At 42.4% G+C, this 14,797-nt stretch overlaps 1 protein-coding gene across 1 annotated transcript in view; it reads right to left on the reverse strand.

The window, feature by feature from the left end:
- The window catches only part of LOC149287313 (polypeptide N-acetylgalactosaminyltransferase 10-like), a 67,579-nt gene that overhangs the window by 17,022 nt on the left and 35,760 nt on the right, over window positions 1-14,797 (reverse strand). The window contains exons 4-6 of the mRNA XM_089493019.1: window positions 10,467-10,569; window positions 9,813-9,951; window positions 2,971-3,137 (exon numbers count right to left, since the gene is read on the reverse strand). Of these exons, the coding sequence (XP_089349145.1) occupies window positions 2,971-3,137; window positions 9,813-9,951; window positions 10,467-10,569 (409 nt within the window). The remainder of the gene's footprint in view (window positions 1-2,970; window positions 3,138-9,812; window positions 9,952-10,466; window positions 10,570-14,797) is intronic.

The following is a 14,797-nucleotide window of genomic DNA, read 5'->3' on the forward strand; positions in this document are numbered from 1 at the left end:
AAAGCAGAGTAGGAGATGGGGAGAAAGCAGAGTAGGAGATGAGGAGAAAGCAGAGTAGGAGATGAGGAGAAAGCAGAGTAGGAGATGAGGAGAAAGCAGAGTAGGAGATGAGGAGAAAGCAGAGTAGGAGATGAGGAGAAAGCAGAGTAGGAGATGAGGAGAAAGCGGAGTAGGAGATGAGGAGAAAGCGGAGTAGGAGATGGGGAGAAAGCGGAGTAGGAGATGGGGAGAAAGCGGAGTAGGAGATGGGGAGAAAGCGGAGTAGGAGATGGGGAGAAAGCGGAGTAGGAGATGGGGAGAAAGCGGAGTAGGAGATGGGGAGAAAGCGGAGTAGGAGATGGGGAGAAAGCGGAGTAGGAGATGGGGAGAAAGCGGAGTAGGAGATGGGGAGAAAGCGGAGTAGGAGATGGGGAGAAAGCGGAGTAGGAGATGGGGAGAAAGCGGAGTAGGAGATGGGGAGAAAGCGGAGTAGGAGATGGGGAGAAAGCGGAGTAGGAGATGGGGAGAAAGCGGAGTAGGAGATGGGGAGAAAGCGGAGTAGGAGATGGGAAGAAGTGTTAGGGCAAGTGTGACCCTGTATGTCTGTAGCACATATGTGGGCGTATGGGCAGTGTACAGTATGTGCATTTGTGTGTTTATAGGCAGTGTATGTGTGTAGTGCATATGTGTGTGTGTAAGGGCAGTGTATAAGGGCAGTGCATGTGTGTGTGTATGGGCAGCTATATGTAAGGGCAGTGTATGTGTGTGTGTATATATATATATATATATATGTGTGTGTGTGTGTAAGGGCAGTGTATATGGCAGTGTGTGTGTGTAAGGGCAGTGTATATGGCAGTGTGTAGGCAAGCGTGTGTAAGTGCAGCTTATGTGTATATTTATATAATATATTTTTTAAGGCCCCAATGCATTTCTTTGCCCCAAACAGCCCTGCATACAGCCCAAGAGATGGGGGAGACTGGTTTACCTTCTGGATAAACAGACACGGAGAAGGTCACATTCTGTATCGGGATGTACCCAAAGCTTACTATCCTGATGTAAAAAGACGAGCAGACGGACTTCCAGATGCCGAAAAAGCTATCAATTTAATATTCTTGTTCTTGAATATTCTATTCATAATTTTTTTTTTTACATTTAGACTAAGCGCCTCTCAGGCTCCCTGTAATTAATACGGGTTGCCTGCAGCGTGTTCCGAGCGAAACCGTCAGCATCATGTCCACAGCCCATGCATTTCTAAACAACCGGGAGTAAATGTGATTCACAGCTATTTACCGACACCGTCTGATTTTCAAGCTTTGAGCACCGAGAGAAAATAATAGAAGAAGAAAAAAAAATAGACAGATTGCTCATCCAGTTTCCACATACAGAGCAGCAGAAGATAAATCACGAGAAGGCGCTGAGTGAAAGGACTCGGAGCGTTGTCGCTGATTGAAGGCCTGAAGAATACGCAGCTGTCTGATGGCTGATTGAGATTCTGCCTGAATATCCCATTCCCTCTCTCCAAAATACGTGTCTGTTCTGTATACAAAGGCAACAAAATAAAGCAAGCGCTTCGACAAAGCCCTATTTCACGCAAGTGCGCTATACAGGAGCGCCATATTCTGAAAGTAAATGTTTAGTAAGGGAAAGAAGCAGAAGCCTGATGAGGATCAAAATATATTCTCCGGAATCACGTTAGTAGCATGTGAAAGGGAGACTTAAAGAGAAAACAACATTGTCACAGCTTTTAGCTTTAATAAAACTACTGTCCATTCTGCTTACTTTAACCATTAAACACCATTACACAGGTTTATTTGGTATATAAGCCGTAAAATGAAGCATCCGGGAACGCCGTCAGATACACTTTAAATGTCAAGTACTTAGTTATATGTGATTTTCTCCCGTCGCTTATACACTACCATTCAAAAGTTTGGGGTCACTCACTTTGAAACCAACGCAAATTTTGTCCATTAAAATAAAATTAATGTTCTAAAGGGCTATTGTAGCTGGAAACGGCTGATTTTTAATCGAATATCTTTATAGGTGTCACTCCCATCACTCCTTTATCACTTCTGTGTTTCAATGGCACATCGTGTTGGCTAATCTAAGTTTAAGTTTAAAAGGCTAATTGATCATTAGAAAAACATTTTGCAATAATGTTACAGCTATAAATTTCCTTGTTTTCCATGAAAACAGCTGAGTGACCCCAAACATCTGAATGTTAGTATTTATATATATATATATATATATACACATATATATATATGTCACTGAGCTTCTTCCTATCTCTAATCCAGAACGTGACATCTTCCTGACTTCAAACATTAATCCTGTGCCACAAGCTCTCTGCCAATATCCCTGGACCCGTTAACCCTTCACATTCTGTCTCCAAATCCTATTGCCTGCATCTTAATACTATACCTTGGTCCCTATACAAGGCAAAATGCAACCGATGCTCTGATACATGTGCTTATACTCCTTTCCTTGTCTATCACGAGCCCCTCGGAAATTATCTCCCTCTAACAATTCAAAATGTATGCCGACATCAGACTAATCTTTCTTCACCTTTTGAGCTCTTATTTTCGATGACTGTAGCGCTGGGATTTAAGTCTTAGAGAGCCACGTATGGTTGCCAAAGTTTGACCAGACAGCCAACCACACATCCCATACATGGTTACACTGCCATCACCCCATGAATGTAGTATGGTGAGCAGCTGTTCGGCCACTACTTATAGTGGTAGGGTAAATGAAAGGGGAGGAATAATCAGGCTCAGAGTTCCAATGACATCAACTAGGTTGTAACAACGTAAAAAATTACATATGCCAAAGAAAGGCGCAAGGTCTAGAAGGTGTCTATAACCATGCAGTATATTTAAGACGTGGCGTACCCTGTGCATCTCATCGACAGCCAATGGGTTTTCTTTCTCCAGTTTCCATCGGAATGTTCATTTTGGCAGAACATTGCTCATGGAAGATTTCCTGAAACATACGAACCTTTGTCACTGAAGTCATCGACCAGGACTATCTCGGCGATGAGCTCGGGGGGAGAGCGGTTAAGTACGCTGTGCACGGTCCGCAGGAGGGAGGACCAGCCCTCGTTGTGAAAGGGAACGATCACGCTGGTGTTTGGCAGCTTCGACGAATACAGTTTGCTCTTGCAGCTAGAAAACCAGAGAAGACACAAATGGGACAGCTGTCAGCTTTTCATGCAGAGCATGCCCCGAGCGCGTGTTAAATAAGGACAACTGGCGAACATCTGGGAAAACACCAGCCGAGAGGTGTGAAAGTACACACGGGACTGGGAGAGCTACACGTAATAACATTAAAGAGCGCGACGATGCAGAACGGGTCTCTGCGGACAGACGCCAGGCAAAAGGCAGAGCAATTTATCATCTCTTCCTAAAGAGATATTCGTAACACCGTTAATCACTGTCAGCGCTGTATTCTCTGGGTGATACCAACGCTGTTATGATAAGTGGATGAATATTTCATAAACACCCGTTAAGTGTTTATCTCAAGCTCTTCACTCATAAGTGCAGCGATATCGAACACTATCCTCTCTAACATGAGGCACATGGGTCCTTCTCAAATTCCACTCTATAGCGTATGATGCCTGGTATTTAAAGCCACATAACAACCCCTTTGATACCAGCCGGGAAGTCAGTAATTGCTCTTTTGGCGGTTAGTGGGGTGATTGAATCAGTGATGGAACACATCAACTATTTAAGGCAGAAAGTTTAAAGAACAACATTCAAGTTTACTTGAACTAAGGAGACAAAAAATAAAAATATTTCTATGGGGGGGGGTATCAAAATGTGATGAGGTATAGTCAAGATGAAACTGCTCCTTTAATGCAAAACCTTTTTTTGCAACAGTGTAATCTTTACATAACTGGATCTCAAGGGTAATTTCTCCCCATTAAGTTATATATGCCCTATTGTTATCTTGCCGGTTGCTGTTGATTGGTTCGGGGAGAGGAGAGAAACAAGGAGAACTTTAAGACTGGAAATGATTTAGGTATATTTTTCATTCACAAATTAAGACACCCAGAAAGCTACTATAGGGACACACATTTAAATTTGTCTTAAAATCTGATACGATCTTCATGTAAGGTACAATAATGAACAAACAATCTGTTTTAACTAATAACGCACACAATATTGTAATGTACTTGTCCATATTGAATACATCATTTAAACATTCACAGTATGGGTTAGAAAATGTACGTGAATACATACATAAGCTAATAACTTCAACAAAAGCTAATTGGAGTCAGGAGTTGGCAAACCTGGAGTCCAATCAATAAAACCGGATTGGAGGCGAGTTTTAGAGCTACTTTGACATAAAAAACCACAAACATTTTGAGTTTGCTGTTCTGAAGAATCATCTGTTGATGTGAACCATGCCTCACAAACAATTCTCAGAAGACCTGCAATCAAGAATTGTTGGTTTGCACGAAGCTGAAAAGAGTTACAGGGTCATCTCAAAGAGCTTACATATTCTTCAGTCCACAAATTGTTAATAAATGGAGATGATTTAGTTCTGTAGCTACTCTCCCTAGAAGTGGCTGCTCAGCCAAGATGACTCTAAGGGCACAACACAGAATGCTCAATGAGGTAAAAAGAATCCTAAAGTAACAGCTAAAGGCTCGAAGGAATCATTGGAATTGGTTAACATCTCTGTTCATGAGTCTACATACACAAAACATTAAAATGCATGGAGTCCATGGCAGGAGCACCTTGAAGAACTGCATACCCACATGAACGTTGGGCGATAATCTAAATCAATCTACTACAAAATAACTTTAAAAATCTGCATTTTGGAGTGGCCCAGTCAGAGCCCAGACCTTAACCAATTAGGGATGCTGTTAAATGAACTTAAGAGAGTCGTTCACATCAGACATCTCAGGAATACGGCTGAGCTTATCAGTTCTGCAAGTGCTGTAAGGAAGAATGGTCCAAAATTCCTCCTGAACGTTGTGAAGGCCTCAGCTACGGAAACGTTCGACGTTATTGCTGCCAAAGAGGTTCGACCAGTTAATAAACCCAAGTGGTTCACTTACTCTATAAATTAAGGCACATTAAACATTCACAGTGTTGATAGAAAAACATCAGCACCGTGAATGTGTAGTGGGTGTGCTCAATCAAGACATGACAAGTTTGTGTGTTATTAGCTTAAGCACATTGTATTTGTCTATACTTATATTTCATATATTATATATATATATATATATATATACACACACACACACACACACACAAACACAAAAAAGTTCGGTCACAGCAAAGCTCATCAGGAGCTGCTAGTGGAGGACTATAAATGCCAGACGAATGTTTTGGAGAACAGCGATTCTTTGTGCTGGGAGAGGCAGATATGTAGACAGGTGTTACATTCTCTGTACTGCGGAAATATCCAGGTGTGAAGCAGGGTTTGCCAGAGAGCACTATGGAGACAGATCGTCCCGCTCGGTCTGCCCGCTTGTGAAATTATTCATCTTGCATTCCGCCGGTCGGTTGTAGGTAACTGTGAACACTTCATTAACTGGTGACAATTGAGCTTCTCTACAGCTTCCGGAGCCAAGAACTACTAGCCGTCACCAATTTATTTTAGGAAGATATTTTTTTTTATGTGCAGTCAGCAGAGGATGATGTGCTTTAGCTACAGAACTACTGATTATTATATCAAATCCAATAGTTTTTTTGTAATTCAGTGCTGGAGCTTGTGTGTTCTTCTTGCTTGTGGTCAGACCCGGACTAAATGTCTGGCAAACCGGTATGATAGCCAGTGGGCCGGGAACTGAAGTCACTGCACATTTACCTTTATTATGGAATACACCCGCTGCTAAAAACGTAGCATGCCGGCAAACACATATGCAGCAGATGGCGACACTTTTCTTCCCCAGTCTGGCCTTATTTGTGGTACGGAATGTCTTCCATCTTTTGACACTCCATGTCTAAGTCCTAATTTGAACAGCATAATATGTATTCCCCCATGCAATATTTCTCATCTAAGATCACATGCCCCCAATATATACCTCTCTTCTACATGTTGTATTTTTTTTTTTTTTTTTATACTTAATACAGGGGTCAACAAATTTGGAAGAGCCAGCCAAAAAGGTAGGAGCCATTTTTCCCTAATCATGTTATATATATATATATATATTTTTTAAAATTATTATTATTATTATATATATTTTTTTTTTTTTTTAAAGTTTCGATCATACAACCCTCACTTTTTTAAGGTGATGTTCCACCATCATGAACTGACCACAGCGAATGAGTAAATATATGAACCCACAAAATATGTGGAAACAATGAAAAAATGCTAGAAAAAATATAAACCTTATTCCTAATTGAGGCTGTCAACCTAAAACATTAAAAGATGCTTTGGTGATTTCTTGTTAAATCTCCCAAACAAAAAAAAAACCTATATGGACGCATTTAAAGCACTTCAGCCATCATATGCACTTCACATTTTCGTGTTGTCCATTTTTCAAAAGCATGGGATTTTTTTTTTTAACCCATCGATGTGCATTTGGCCCGGCAGACGTTCAGACCTCAGTGAGCATGTGTAAAAAGTGCTCCCATTTATTTAAATCGGAGCACATTCCTGCCAGTGATTGCTGCTTTATTTTATTTATTTTTATATATATTATATTTTATATGTATTATTTTATAGAGGCACTCAAAGACACAAGGTGCGTGACGTTCTGATTCCTTACCCATCGTTAATAAAGATAACACGATGATAATATAGCGTGGTGGAAATCTTACACACTTCAAGGTAATGAAATAAATAAGTATAATCCATTTAGTGCCAGAAAAGCAGCCTTTATCGTGGAGATCTGAGAACTGTTCATTATAAATCCTAATGCTGTATAAATATTTGCTTTTACTTATTTGCCATTATTTTTTTGGCTTTGTTTGATGTTCGGATTAATGTTTGATATTTTGCTCATTGATATTCCTTTTAATTTCCTCGAGTTTTTAAAATGTATTTATTTTTTTGCAATTTCTCCTTTGCACAAAGTAAGACCACATAGTGGGCTTCATTTCAGACGGTGTGGCCCCATAATAATGGTTCAGGGAAATGCAAAGAATTAACATTTTCTACCAGGCGAAATAAACAGCAATTACTGCACCTGCCTTAATTAGGATTTACTTAATCATGAAAAATAAATCCAAGTCAAGGACAACAAGTAATCCCCCGAAAAAAGAGAGAGTGAATTTTCATGCCTTACAAATGATGAGAGAAGGTTTTAAGCCCTCCGTCGCCCACTCAGGGTTGGGGAACCTTTTTTTCTGCCACGGGCCATTTGGATATTTATATCATCATTCGCGGGCCATACTAAATTATCAACTTAAAAAATGTATATTTATCCCACAGACAGCCCTCCCTTTAGTATTGATTTATGTGATGCCCCCAACCAGCCCCCCTTGTAAATTAATGCCCCATCGCCCCACACCATTGTGTCTTGCCCCCAGCCAGCTCCACATTGTATGTTTATCCCAACACCCAGTCCCCCTTTTAGTATTGATTTATGTGATGCCTCCAGCCAGCACCCCCTTGTGAATTAATGCCACCACACCCTTGCATATTGCCCCCAGCCAGCCGTAACCCCCCTTAGTATAATGTCAGCCCTGGCACGCAGATTACATCCACAGGACCTGCCTAGCACCCAAACCGGAAGCATAGGTCTTGCCATCTTTGCCCCCAAACAGCCTCCCTGTGATATCTTTGCCCCAAACAGCCTCCCTGTGATATCTTTGCCCCAAACAGCCTCCCTGTGATATCTTTGCCCCAAACAGCCTCCCTGTGTCATGCTTCCCCCCACTTACACATCCATGCTATCACACATTCATTCATTCACAAATATTCATTCACTCATTCACATATACTCATTAATTCCCTCACCCACAGATAATTATTCACAAGGATTCCCTCATTCAGACACCCCCTTACCTGAACTGCAGATCTCTTTGTGCCACTCAGAGACTTCCGCAGGGGCCACTGCTTCCCTCTGAATTACTCGCACTTTGTGCAAATAATTTCTCTATCGCCCAGGGGAAGCAGGAACAGAGCAGGGTCATGTGACGTGATGTAAACTGACGTGACTCCGCTGGGTTCCTGCTTCCCCTAGGCGGTACAAGAGACGTTGTCACAGGTAAGCAGCAGGTCCTTGCGGAAGTGATTGCGAGCGGTCTCAACCGTAGTTGCTTCCCTGCCTGCGAAATCACTTGGCACTGTGTTGTAGGACTGATAGGGGTCTGTGCATTTACAGGACAGACTAATTATTAAAGAACTGAAGTTCTTCTGAGCATGTATAGGAAGTCTACATAAGTATATTTATGGTTCAATTGATTTAGGCAGCAAAGGAAGGAAACCAGACTCCGGGCGAAAAATGCATGCATTGAATTACATGCAGTAAGAGGTACTGTAGCCCGAGCAACCAACACCAGTGGCTGAAGTGTACCTTTAAAATTAATGTATGGATGTATTTTTAATAGGGGCAGTGGTGGATAAATGGAAAAGCCATATAATTTAACACTACTGACGTAATATAAGCCAGCAAGGGACAAGCATAAAGGAACCCTGAACATAAGACATGGCCAAAAACCCAGTAATGCTATAAATGTATGTGTGTCTGTGTATATGTATATATGTATATATATATATATATATATATACACATACATACACACACACAATATGTGTTCTCTTAATATTTGATATTTGTGACTACATAAATATAGGCTGAATTAGTGGGTGAATTTTATTATTTTGGGTACATTGGGTTCTTAAATTCCTAATCTAAAAATTCACCTATTTCCCATTTCTGCAGTCAAAACATGTTACAAATATTTTTATCAAATGGTAATATTTGCGTCAAACACTTTTCAAAAGAAAATAAGCGTTCCTGATCACTCGTACCAATGCACCCTTTACAAACACCTTTTAAGAAAAGGCTCTTATTTATTCATATATTCTTAGAGCTATTTTTTTCCAGGCTACTGCTACCCTCCAGAAGATGGATTTTTGGTAAATACGTTTTATCCCAGTGCACCTCGGATGCCAAGCGTGCTGCGCAGAACAAGCCATGGGTGTACTCTACACGTGCACGAAGGTCCATCTGTAAGATTACGGGGTACGTGCATGCACAGTAAGCATTTAGCTGAGAAAATAGGCAAGGAGCCGCAGAGGAACATTTGAATAATAATGTCGCGAAATATTTCACGGAGGTCGGCAATGTCCCCTCCTGCTTCGTATTCTTTACTCCTTCCAGGAGATGTAGTTTTCAGCAGATAAAGATAGTTCATAAAACAGTTTTGTCGTTTCTTACCTTTGAGGCAAATTCTCAAGGGAATGCCCAAGAAAAGCACGTAAAGAATTTAGTTCTATCCACCAAGTCAATGGATCAAACCGGTTCAATAACAGATCCCTTGAGCTGATTGGAGGAGGGTATATCGCGTGCAAGAAGAGTTCAACCAATCGCATTTCCTCCATGGAAAATAGCTTGGATAGGGGCAAATGCCTACAGGGGGATTCAGCAGAATTCCCCCCCCCATGTGTTTGCAAGGGGGAAACCACCAATATTTAAAGGGACTGTGCGGCTATCATTTACATTAGAGCGCATATTATGGCCGCAGCGTCCCTTTAAAACCTCAAACACAACATATAGATAGTATCAAACTATTTGAATGCTTATTTGGACAGAAATGTACAGAAACCAGAAACATACGCATGTGTGCACTTTAAATGTTAATTGCAAACAACATGACGGCTCCAAATTGAGGGAGGAGAATTTTGTTTAGGATTTTTATGATCGGGATACTCACTTCGGGTGCCGGATGTCTGGAATCGATCTGTTAAGAGAGATTTTGTCGCTGACATATATGTTGAATCCATTTTCCCTGTAAGCCTGGTCCACGCGATCCGCATCCGTCATCGGGAATGGTTTCCCATGTTCTCCGTTTCCTAAACATGCGCACAGAACATTCTCAAAATCAAATTGGTTTTTAGGGCAGGTGTGTTTCAGAAGCAAAGTAACTGTACTGAAAAGTGAATTTGTTGTCTAAAATGTATTAATGTAGCTGTATCACTATATTAATCAGTCCTTGGTCGTGCATTAGGTTCAGAATGCAAGTAATATTTCCTAATACTATATCTCAACCAGATCCCAATCAACACATTGAAAAACATTATATATATATATATAATCACTGTATGAACTAAGTATATAAATTTGCTGGTTCGGTTCCCTACTTATGACATCATCAAAAGGGGCTATAGGATGATTATTATTATCGGTTAATTCATGAATATGCGGACAGCACAAATACCATTCAGTCTGAGGTTGCTGTAAACATTCAGCTTTTTTGCCCAATTCTACTATTCTTTTATTATTCGAGCCGGGCAAACATTAAAATAACCCCAGCTCTTCCAGACGATCGCAGTCCTCCCGAGACGCGATTATACGGCGTGGCGACTACCTGCTCGCTCCTGCTCTCTTCTGATCTGCTCATAATCATGCCAGTCCTTTTTTCCGGGTGCTTTTTCATGGACGACGTCATCCTTCTGTCTCACCAGCGCAACCTTTAAATGACACGGAGATACACAACAAAAGATTGATTCTTTTAACACTTTGTTCACTTCTTCTACACACTCTAAACGGTTCTTGTAAACGGCGCACACATTCTGCTCGATGCTAGCTGCACGTATCAACATGTAAAACGCGCACTGCTTGCGAGGCCCGGCGCGGCACACGCACAGCATACAATCATATCATGTGGCGGCATCTGCTCCGCTGCGGAATACTAATGCCCGCTCCTGACGATGCGGCTCACGGACGGGCCCACAGAGGATGAAGAACCCGGTCCCTGACCGAGGGGCAGGATGTGGCCCTAAAGGACCTTTCCGTGCGCGGCCTTGGTGTCACATTGCATTTGTATTACACACATATATATATATATACATATAATATATAAATACCGTATTTGTTCGATTAGAGGGAGTCCACCCCAAAATTTGAATATTAATTTAGGAAAAAAAAGAAAAAGCCTGAATATAAGACTACCCTATAGGAAAAATGTTTTACTAGCAAATATTAATTCACATGTAAACTTTTTTTTCATATTTAATAAAAACTATGCTTGAGAAAAATGCATTTGTTGTTTTTTTTCCTTTTATTTGCCAACCTGCACCACAGCTTGCTATTTTGCCCCCCAGATATGCCTTATACCCCCCTATATGCCACTCTGCCCCCAAGATATGCCTTATACCCCCCTATATGCCCCCCAGATATGCCTTATTTTACTATCTTTTATTTATATAGCGCCAACAATTTACGCAGCGCTTAATACAATCCATATATTCAAGGGGTCTGACAAGACGAGAATTGACCGACTAAGACAAACCGATACATTAGGTGGAGAGAGCCCGGCTCACAGGGGAATGGGGTGACAAACATAAGGCATAGAGACGGGTGAGAGGTAGTGTGGTGGTTGTATCGATGACAGGGAAGTTCTAGCAGCTAAGATGGCGCGGCTTCTCTTAGGAAGTGGGTTTTAAGAAGTTTCTTGAATGGTGGGAGGGGGGGTGAAAGCTGAAGGTTCCTTGGGAGTAGATTCCAGAGATACGGGGCAGCCCGAGTGAAATCTTATAGACGGGAAAAGGAAGAGGTGATAAGTGAGGAGAGCCTTAGCCTACGGGAATAACGTAAGGATCGAGCAGTGTTATGGAATAGCATTGTTGATTATGCCATATTTTGCCACAAATATCAGATTCCCGTTGTTCTAAAAGCATCCCTGCTTCATCCATTCCCACCCAAAGTAAATTCATGAGCACGTTGTAAAAACGATTGCATTAAACCTGATTGCGCTGAAATTCAGCAAGTTCCTAATGAAGCCAAATACCTCATTTATGCAACCAAACTAATTTATAAGTAAATATGTCTCTGGCTTTACACCGAGCCGCCTTTTTCAAGAGAGATCCAAGACCATAAGTCGATCGGGTTGCATTATGGATCATTTCTTTTAGAAATGAGCTTCTGGCTCAGTCTTCCTCTTCTGATGGAAAAAAACGGAAACTGTCTCCACCGAGTAACAACTGGAAACCACAGCTATTTCTTTTGAAATAAAACTTTCCGGGGAAAAAAAAAAAAAAAGAAGATTTTATATACGTTTCCTCCCAATGCTGTTGGACCCTCAAGAACTGTGGAACTTTCCAAAATGTTGAAAGAATAAATTTGAAGGATTTAAAACGAGAACCCGAGGAGAACATTCCAGCGCATTAAAAAATGATTGCTGTTCATGTAACGTTCCACTGGATTACGGAGAACAAAAAAGAGATACAGATAATCCGCTGGTGATTAATGCTCTCTAAGTGTCTTAATGGCTTCTGTCCCGATAGGGAAATAAATGGACCTCTTCTGGATTTAAAGGGACGGCGACACTTCTGGGCATGTGCTCAGGTAGTCCCGTTATTCCTCCCCCACCCAGCACCCGAGCTGAATGGCTGTAAGAACAAGTGCATGGGGAAAAGCCAGGGGGCTGTGAAAGGGGCAAATGCACATATGGGGGGATTCACTTTAATGTTTGGATGACTACATATTCCACACTATGGCTAGTATGGCTAGTGAATGTCCCTATTATCACCTCCATAATTGGGAACCTCTAAAAAGGTGGCCCCTAAAGCTCTCAGTAGGGGGGGATGGGTGGAAGCCAACTACACAAGACTGTAGAGCTGGCATCCAACAGCTAGTTAAGTTGGAGGGCAGTATATAGAACCAAGCGGGACAGTACAGGGCCAAAACCCCCCTACACACGCCCTGTACTTCTCAGCTCGCATCCCTTCCAAGCGCCTTCGTTACATTGTATCTTTAGAAATAATAGTATTAGCGCCCGGGAACAGAATTTGTGGCGCCAAGACCTACCAATGTTTCAAATGGACAAAAAGAGGCATATTTCAGGGGGTGTTGTTAGGGGTGTGGCTAGGGGCGGGGTTTAGAACACTTTTTACATGCCGTTATGACCCATCGTGGCCGTCGACAAGATGCTTTTTGTTCTCTTGCTTGTTCACGTATTATTGTGCGCTTTCGATCTGGTTATCGTTGAATGGTCCCGCGCATGAAACATTAGAAGTTCATAGCAAAGAGGGACACTATGGAGGTAACTATAGGAATCTTAAAAAGAGAAGCTTTCACCTATGGGAACTTTTATCACAGAACTATGTAAAATCCATAGAATAGAACAAAGGGAGATATATGACCACAAGGATAAAAAATTAATATACCGTATTTGCTCGATTATAAGACAAGGTTTTTTTCAGAGCAAATGCAAATACCCCTCGTCTTATAAATCGGGGTCGTCTTATAATCAGACCTCAAATAGGTCTGACTATGAGACGACTAAGATCCAGATCCCCCGCAGCTGCAGGGGACCTGGATCCTCGTGTCTCCCCCGCCCGCCCCACTTACCGGAGCTTCTGAGTCCCCGGTGTGTAGCTGGGGCAGCGTGTAGATGTCTACGCGATTCGCGTAGACAACTTCCGCTGCAGCAGGAAAGAGGTGTGGCTAGCAGTGGGGGTTGTCTGCGTCCATCGCGCAGACCTTCCCCGGCTGTCAGAGATCAGATTTCCCCTGTGACAGGGCCAGGCTAGCTGGCTCATGTGTCATATGAAGTTTAGCCGGGTCATGGAGCACTTTTGTGTCCGGTTCCGTATCCCGTGACCCGGTAATATATTATATTGTGTATTATTGTATAACCGGCCCAGAGACTGATGTGGCTTCAGCTCCAGCCTTCAAGGAGACAATCCTATAATCTGGCTGGGGCTCTTAATCAGCCAACACAGCCCTGTCTGCCCAGACGGCACCCGCACTACAGGGGGGATAACACAGGTGGGGGAACCCATTGTATTCTGTAATCCCCTCACCTGATACATCCCCTGTATACTGATGTGATTTGTGATGGGATGTGGCTGATGGGATTGGGGGTTGGGTTCGGTACACATTGCATTGAGATTGTATATAAGTTCTGTGTGTTTGTAATAAAGAGAGTTCTTCTTGGTTTACTACGAATGGTGGTCTGGATGATCCGTGGATAGCTGAGTGCTATCCGTATGAGGGACTGGCTGGTGATTCCTCAGCCCGGTGCGGTGACCCTGTAACATCCCCGAACTCTGATAGTCGGGGAAGGTCTGCGCGATGGACGCAGACAACCCCCGCTGCTAGCCACGCCTCCTTCCGGCTGCAGCGTAAGTGCGTGGGATCTACACACTGCCTGGGCTACATGACAGGGAAGTCAGAAGTTTGGGGGGGGGGCGGGGGAGTGTTAAATGGGGGGCATAAGGCATTTCTGGAGGCAGAGTGCTCTGTGAAATGCCTTTTAACCCCCTTAATGCCACTCTGCCTCCAGAAATGCCTTTTTAACCCTCTATACGCCACTCTGCCTCCTGAATGCCTTAAACCTCCCTATATGCCACTCTTCCCCATAATATGCCTTTTAACCCTCTAAATGCCAGAGTGGCATATAGGGGTATAAGGCATTTCTGGAGGCAGAGTGGCACATAGGGGGTCAAAAGGCATATCATGGGGCACAGTGGCATATAGGGTTAAAAGGCATATAATGGGGCACAGTGGCATTTAGAGGGGTTAAAAGGCATATCATGGGGCACAGTGGCATATAGGGGGTATAAGGCATTTCTGGGGCAGATGTGCATAACTGGGGGGCAGGTTGGAAAATAGAAGGAAATAAAAGCAAAATATTTTTCTCAATCATAGCTTTTATTAAAAAAAGATAGTTTAGATGAATTAACATTTACTGGT

Source organism: Sceloporus occidentalis, unplaced genomic scaffold (genome assembly GCF_023333645.1).
Source record: "Sceloporus occidentalis isolate IW3139 unplaced genomic scaffold, rSceOcc1.0.p SCAF_62, whole genome shotgun sequence".
Taxonomy (NCBI): domain Eukaryota; kingdom Metazoa; phylum Chordata; class Lepidosauria; order Squamata; family Phrynosomatidae; genus Sceloporus; species Sceloporus occidentalis.